This window comes from Phragmites australis, chromosome 18, assembly GCF_958298935.1.
Source record: "Phragmites australis chromosome 18, lpPhrAust1.1, whole genome shotgun sequence".
NCBI lineage: Eukaryota > Viridiplantae > Streptophyta > Magnoliopsida > Poales > Poaceae > Phragmites > Phragmites australis.
Genome location: NC_084938.1, coordinates 11,444,461 through 11,452,292, shown reverse-complemented (window position 1 = coordinate 11,452,292; position 7,832 = coordinate 11,444,461). Strand labels below are relative to the sequence as shown.

The following is a 7,832-nucleotide window of genomic DNA, read 5'->3' as shown; positions in this document are numbered from 1 at the left end:
TCATTCTCATAAATGAATGAGTTATCTTTTCTAATACAGAATAAATAAAGAATAATAAGATCATTTAATCTATTTTTTTAATTTTTATATATAAATATAAAACGATCTACGTTTACTATCGGAGAGAGTACATCCTAAATATCCCTTTCAGGCTTGAACCTACAAAGGGTGTGATAGGTCCGCATAACGCTGGCTCGTGATTTCGTTCTAACACCCAGTCGGGCCGTCCAGTTAGAGGCCCAATGACCTGGCCGTTCCATTACAAGGCCAGTAGGTTTTTACTTGCTTGCTCCACTCACCGTAGGGTTCCTCCCTTCCCATATAAAGCTGCCCTTCCGCGCCGCAACCCCGTTCTCTTCGCCACTCCTCGCCTCCGTAGCCGCCGCTTCCTCCTCGAGTTCGCTCGCCAGCTGCAGCCATGGTCCGTCCCTTCCCGCCGCCCCCCCCCCCTCTCTCTCTCTCTCTCTCTCTCTCTCTCTCTCTCCTGATTCCTCTTCTCTGTTCTTGGTTCTTGGCAGGTGAAGTACTCGAGGGACCCATCCAATCCCACCAAGTGTAAGCGCCCCTTCCCCTCGTATCCTCTTTCTCATTCGTGTATCTGCATCTTCTACGAACGGGGCCTTGATCTGGAAAGTGATGATGCTTGCCTCGTGTTTTTGCAGCGGCTAAGGCCATGGGTCGGGACTTGCGCGTGCATTTTAAGGTGAGTTCTTGAGGAACTGAAGTTTTGATCTGTGCAAGTTTGTGTTCTAATTCGAGCTGTGGAATTCTGTATTACTGCATATACGTGCAGTTATGTATGTCTGAGATGGGCTTAGGTGCATATGCCAGTTGAAATGTGTAGTTTGGAAGTGCAATGGGGATAGATATATCCGATATGGGCTTAGGGTCCGTATCAGCGTCTGTTTACCTCTACATTATTTTCTGTTGGATAGTTATATGTAGATAGGTTCGATGAATGATGGCATAAGTGTGATCAACATCTCATGTATAGTATAATTGAATGGTATTCATTCAAATTTAATACATGAGGATCAGTTGGCCGTGCAATTACCATTAGACATGGACCTTTTTCAATTGACCGGTCCTCCCCTCCAGCAATATTAGTGTAAAGTTTTATCTGTATCTACTTTACCTGTGAGTTGTTACGTTTAAGGGTGATAAGTCAAATTTTCTTTTCATGGTAGTCTAAAACCTATAGATAAAGCTGACTATTATTTTCTTGAATAGAGTATCCCCCTAAACTTTAGGAATACCTTATCTTCATAATTCTTGGGTCAATGGACACACCATGACCACTGGTTCAGTTATAGCCTGTTTGGTTGGCTGGCCGTGGGCTGGCCTAGCTCTGAGCGTGCAGCCAAAGTTTGTTTGGTTGCTTGGGCGTACGCGCAAGCCAGGTCTGCGTCATGCAAAATTCCTGTGCCAGCCAAGCCCTGTGGAAACGGGTTTTGCTTTCGTTTTCGCCGGGCTAGGCTCGCTCGGTTCACGAGCGCTTGTGTACGTGTACGTGTGTGTTTTCATTTAACTCTCTATTTTATCTGGGAGTACAAGAGTGGTCCAAAAATTCTAAATGTTTTTATGAGCAAACTAGAGCTCACTAGCAACCTATTTTAATTGGTTTGATGCAAAAATCCTAAGCTAATATTTAATTAAAATTCTCCAAAGAAGCCTATTTTTTATGACTTCTAGCAATTTTTGATGCCTCAAATAAATTTCTAAAATTCAGGGAAAATTCACTAATATTCTTATCATGTGATGTACGGATTTATAAAAATATTTTCTACCCTAGGTTATTTGGTGAAAAAATGAGTTTCTTTGTAATGCTCCATTTATATGCATTTTTATCATTTCATGTGATATTCTCTTTTTAATTCAGTTTGAATTAAAATAAATTCAAACATGCACAAATTCATACAAATGCTGCACAATTAATTTGTGCATGTTTCTATTTGTTTGAATCTCATGCAACATATACTCATGCGGGCAATCAAACACAATCTCTTAGTTAGGCTGAGCACATATAGTTAACCAAACAGATCCTACTGCATCTCCCAAGTCTAGCGCATTAGATACGAGTCAAGTTGAGCCATGCGGGCTACCAAACGGGCTGTTATGATGAGATGTACAAGTGCATCTTGGCAATTTTTTGTTATAATTTACATATGCCACAACTTGAATTATTGCTAATGTGCTATACAGCAAAAGCTGTCCTGATAATTTGTTACTAAAGTTGGTGCTTAGTTCCTGATTCAAACATGCACAAATTCATCCAAATGTTGCACAATCAATTTGTTCATGTTTTAATTTGTTTGAATCTCATGCAATATATACTCATACGGGTAGCGAAACACAATCTCTTTTCAGCTAGGTTGAGTACATGCAGTCAACTACACAGATCCTATTGCATGTTGCTAGCCTGGCTCAATAGATATAAATCAGGCTGAGCTATGCGGGCAACCAAACGGGCTGTTATAATGAGATGTACAAGTGCATCTTGGCATTTTTGTGTTATAATTTACATATGCCACAACTTGAATTATTGCTAATTTGCTATACAGCAAAAGCTGTCCTGATAATTTGTTAGTAAAGTTGGAGCTTAGTTTCTGATTCTCGTGTTATTTGTTCTTGTTCATGCTATAATTGAGTATCCTAAAGTAGATGCGCAGGCTTTTTATATTTACAACAGGCGTTAGCCTTGTAATCTTTAGGAAAAAAATTGTTCTTGAGTGAACCGTTTGTCATACCATGGCCACTGATTCAGTAAATGATGTTACATACCAATACACTCCAATGCTCTTTTTATGTGTGTAAATTTTCCGACAGAATTGGCCATGATAACCCTGCAATTATTCTGCCAGGGCCAAGGTGTTATTTATATGTTCCTCTCTTGATATGCATGTCACGATGTGTAAGGTGTAAAAGTATTGTCTTGTTTTTAAACCTAAAGAAAAAAGAGCCTATTTTTTCCCTAACAGTATTATTGTAAACTTTAGGAAAACTATATTCAGTATTCTTTGGTGAACCATTGTGTGGACTTTGATCACTGCTTCCGTAAATGATAACTAATGAATCATGATTTGTTTCCTTTCCTTTTTTTGCAGGTCCTTGGGCATAGTTGAGGCCCAGTTTTCTTTTACTTGTGTTGTTAGTTTGCGATGATTATGTATTTGGAACACACATTACATTTTACTGAATTGTAACATGTTGGTTAATATTTTGCCCTCACTCTCTTTAGAACACACGCGAGACAGCTTTTGCTCTCAGGAAGCTGCCGCTGACCAAGGCTAAAAGGTATCTTGAGGATGTGATTGCCCACAAGCAAGCCATTCCCTTCCGTAGGTACTGTGGTGGTGTTGGACGTACAGCACAAGCTAAGAATCGCCACTCGAATGGTCAGGGGCGTTGGCCTGTCAAGTCTGCTAGATTCATATTGGATCTTCTCAAGAATGCGGAGAGTAATGCTGAAGTATGTTATCTTGCTATAACCTGCCAGAGCCTTCCTTGTTGCATACTACATGAATAATGAATATGTTCAATTTTTTACTGTAGGTTAAAGGTTTGGATGTTGATACACTCTATGTATCGCATATTCAGGTGAACCAAGCTCAGAAGCAGCGGCGCCGGACTTACCGTGCTCATGGGCGCATTAACCGTGAGTTAAAATATTATGTTGATGTTTATCTCCCGCTGCTTTCTACTATTTAAATGTTCTCACCATCTTGATTACCTACTGCAGCTTACATGTCCTCCCCGTGCCACATCGAGCTGATCCTGTCAGAGAAGGAAGAGCCAGTCAAGAAAGAGGTACATGCTCACTGTACAACTGACATTAAGCATATGATACTTAGTATATGATATTGTCCTGTTTGAACTTGGTGAATGACTATGGAAGCCATGTTTGTCTATGCTCTGCAGGCTGAGACACAAATTGCACCCAGGAAGGCTTAGAGGACAGGAAGCTTTGCATGGTTTCGCTAGTGTCAGTTAGAAAGTGAGCTGATCGCTTGTATCTCCTTTTTCTTGTGATGTTGGATCATACTTCATCAGACCCATTTTGAAGTTCATTGTCTCAAGTGGATCGTACTGAGCAAAACTATCTCCAAATGTTTTTGCTTGTCCTGGTCGCATGCCAGATTTTCACCTGGAGATTGTTTTTACTGTTAACTGCAGTTCACATGTTTGTTTGTTGAAATGCTCGTGTGAACCGTTTTCAGCCCATGGTCCGTTGTCCGACAGTGAATAAGCTCGCACTATGTCTTGCTTGTTTGCATCATTACATCATTCATTCGTGCGACCAGCCGAACTAAAGTATAGATGTCTACACCGTAACGAAGCAAGTTTGTACGCTATGGGTCAAAAGGTGTAACCAGCCAAAAGCAGCATTCGGGAAAGAAAGTGTTTTTGCTGCCGTTTGCGTTTTCAAATCACTTGTTGGGTAGATTTTGACCAACCTCGGCCATGCCTTACTTCCTTATGGCCACAGTCAGAGAGGTCGTTCTAAGTATGCAGTTTTACTGACCGTTAGCGTCAGAAAGGGCATCTCTAGAGATTGGCCTTATTTTGTGTGGAAGGTCTCGTTGGCGCTGATGATTTTTTTTTGTTTTGATATGTTTTTTTTTTTGACCTTCGGGTCTTTTTTAATAGTTAATTATCGTTATAATAATGGTACTGTGATGATACACTAATGATGTAAGCATATGTATGAAACTTGTTCCTGGATACATGTGTTGTGCCCAGTTTTATTTATTTAAAATTGGATTTTACAGAAGTGGTATCAGAGTCGTGTTTACCGTAGGACGCAGCCTAGATAGAATGGATATATTAAGGATTTATATTTGTACAAATTACTTTTGGAAAATTGTTTTTCTTCTAATTTTTCCTTTCTCTGTCTATTACTCTTTATAAAATGGTTACTAATTTTCTGTCCTCTTCAAAATTTTAGATGGCCCACACGAAGAATACCCCGCGCAAGCGCGTACTAGTTCCAGAGGTGGAGGTTCCTGCTGGTGCAGTCTGGAGGCACCAACCCCCAGCTGGGTTCTACTCCGACAGCTGGCTGGTTACTTCGCCCGCACGCTGTGGTACCTGCTGGAGGGACTTGGTTACAACGACACTCCTCTCTTTAAGGGCGTCAGGGTTTCGCTTGGAGGACGTGGTTACTCCTGGTCAATGGAGGTGACCATGTTCGAGAAGTCCTCCGATGATGGTCTTCGCTGAGTCCACACCACCACCGCCATCAGAGCTACGTTCGAGGCAGGGATTAAGGACGCTGCCCGCCAGGCTCTGGTTGTTCTCTACCAGGAGAACAGACAGGACCTCAGCCACATCCAGTTCGGGAAGTTCTCGCAGCACCCATCAGGCAGCATGGAGGTCACTTTCGCGTCCGTGGGCAACGTAGCGGATCTTCGTTTGAGAGAGCAGGTCCACCTCACCGCCGCTCTCTAAGCCTAGCCGAACAGAGCACTCGACGAGTTGGAGGATCTACACCAGCGCCACACCGAGCATGAGCAGATGATCTATGAGCTGGAGATGATGCTGCAGGACCCTGACTAGCTCCCCGATGAGGTCCCCCCGGCACCATGGCACAAGAAGCTTCGTCAGGCAGATGTTGCAGGCCCTTTCAGCACAGCAGGCCAGGAGAAGAGTCGAGCTAGGAGGTTGTCCCTAGCTGAATAAATCGTTTAGCCTCGTGTGTCGTTGGCTCTAGTGTATGCTTGTGGCTGTTGTGTGAACCATGTTATGAGTTGGATCTTTGATTGAGTATTGGTGTGATGTGGGGGTTTCCCCTCTACATTTCATCAGTTAATAATATTAGTTGGGAGTCCTTTCTTTCTATTCTTGTCTTGTTTTGCCCTTGTTTTTCTCTTATGTTCCCCCGCTCGTACCCTGACGACCAACAGATGGCGAACACTAGGTGCAATAGCAACGTCAATGACAACACCAACAACAACGTCAACAACAACGACAACGATAATGTCAATGACAACACCAATGACAATGCTGCCAACCAACGTGACCTTCCTCCCCCGCCACCCCTCATGGACGCCCACAAAGTCATGACCCTTTTTCAGGGCTTGGTTCAGGAAATAAATCAGCAACCTCAAGCTTAGCAAGCATTGCCGCAGCAACCGCAGTCCAGGCTCAGAATTTTCTTGAGCACCCAGCCACCTACTTTCTCTCAGGCAGTGGAGCCCATGGAAGCAGATGACTGGCTGAAGGCAATTGAAAGCAAGCTACAGATAGCTCAGTGTAATGGAAGGGAGAAAGTTCTCTTCGCATCCTATCAACTGATTGGACCAGCTCAAGAGTGGTGGATAGCTTACACTACTGCTCACGGGAATCCCTAGGAAATCACTTGGGCAGAGTTCTAGGATAACTTTCGTGCGCACCATGTCCCCAATGGTGAAGTAAAGCTTAAGAGGAGGGAGTTCCTTAGTTTGAAGCAAGGACTCATGGCACTAAGGGAATACCTCACCAAGTTCACTCAGCTCTCTCGCTACGCCCCCAATGACGTGGATATTGATGAAAAGAAATAAGATTGCTTCCTAGAGGGCCTCAACGCTAGTTTACATAATGCCCTCTCAACCAATGAGTACCACAGCTTCCAGAAGCTGGTGGACAGAGCCTTCATAATGGAGAAGAAGTGCCAGAATTTGGGAGAAGAGTGCAAGCGCCACCTGTAGGGTTATTCTTCTGGCGGTAACACCCGTCCTCGCTTCAACCCTCCTGCCACCGGTCCTATGTTCCGCTATGGATGACAGGGCCAGCAACATAATCAGCAACAGAGGCCGCAGCAGAAGATGCATAATCAGGTTGCAGGGTCATACAAGCCGTCAGTACAGCCAGCGCAGCAACAGTCTCGCCCCAGTTTCCAGTAGCAACAGCAACCCAACAACAACCAACCTCAGCAGCAGAACCGCACAGGCCAAGGGTCAAGCAACATTGGGGTGTGTTTCAGTTGCGGTAATTTCAGACATCTTGCCAACAAGTGCCCCAAGAAGTAGCAAGGCCAAGCACTGGCTCAGGGCAACAATCAGCAACAGCCTCACCAGAACGCGATGCATGGTCGAGTTAACCATGTTGCAGTGGAGGAAGCCCAGAATGCTCCTGATGCAATGCTAGGTATGTTTTCTGTAAACTCTCATCCTGTTACAGTATTGTTTGATTCTGGTGCTACGCATTTATTCATATCATGTCAGTTTGTGAACACATATAAATTGCCAAGAGCATTAATAAAAATCGAGTGCTAGTTAGTTCTCCTAAAGGAGAAATGGAATCAAGGCATGTATGCCCTAAAATAAGTATATGCATAAGGGGGGCATAGACTTTCTTGCCAACCTCATCATTCTGGAGTCCAAGGGTATTGATATCATTCTAGGAATAGACTGGTTGACCAAATACAAGGAGTCATTGGATGCGCTACATAGTCAGTACAGTTAACACATACAGATGGTACCAAGGTGGAGTTTTAAGCCACAACAAAGTCAGCCATCAACGACGGTTTAAACAAAGCCAATGGAGTGGAAGATAGCAGAGTGGTTAGTGAGTTTCCTGATGTCTTCCCGGAGGATTTGCCAGGTATGTCACCTGATCGTGAAATTGAATTCATCATTAAATTAGTACCTCGAACGGCTCCTATATATAAGAGACCATATAGAATGGATGCCAATCAGTTGGCTGAGCTCAAGGAGCAGATCCAAGAGCTACTAGACAAAGGGTTTATTCGCCCCAATTCTTCGCCCTGGGGAGCCCCATTTATCTTCATCCCAAAGAAGGACAGTACACAAAGGATGTGTATAGATTATCGAGTCCTGAATGAAGTAACTATT

General features: G+C 43.5%; 1 protein-coding gene across 2 annotated transcripts; it reads left to right on the top strand.

The window, feature by feature from the left end:
- Positions 1-274: 274 nt before the first annotated feature.
- LOC133899041 (large ribosomal subunit protein uL22-like) lies at positions 275-4,167 on the top strand. 2 transcript variants are annotated; one of them, XM_062339941.1, is made up of 7 exons: positions 275-421; positions 519-555; positions 663-703; positions 3,239-3,469; positions 3,598-3,655; positions 3,740-3,807; positions 3,919-4,167. In XM_062339941.1, exons 1-7 carry the CDS (start codon positions 419-421, stop codon positions 3,949-3,951), a joined length of 471 nt encoding a protein of 156 aa, XP_062195925.1. In that variant the 5' UTR covers positions 275-418; the 3' UTR covers positions 3,952-4,167. The 2 variants fall into 2 exon arrangements, with proteins under 2 accessions (XP_062195925.1, XP_062195924.1); XM_062339940.1 differs by having other exon boundaries at positions 280-421; positions 3,553-3,655.
- Positions 4,168-7,832: the final 3,665 nt, after the last annotated feature.

What these genes read in the sequence shown, in the direction of transcription:
- LOC133899041 (XM_062339940.1), top strand. An exon ending in TGCTCATGGGCGCATTAACC is followed by an intron (nt 3,656 to 3,739) that starts GTGAGTTAAAAT and finishes TACCTACTGCAG; the next exon opens with CTTACATGTCCTCCCCGTGC. An exon ending in AAGAGCCAGTCAAGAAAGAG is followed by an intron (nt 3,808 to 3,918) that starts GTACATGCTCAC and finishes TATGCTCTGCAG; the next exon opens with GCTGAGACACAAATTGCACC.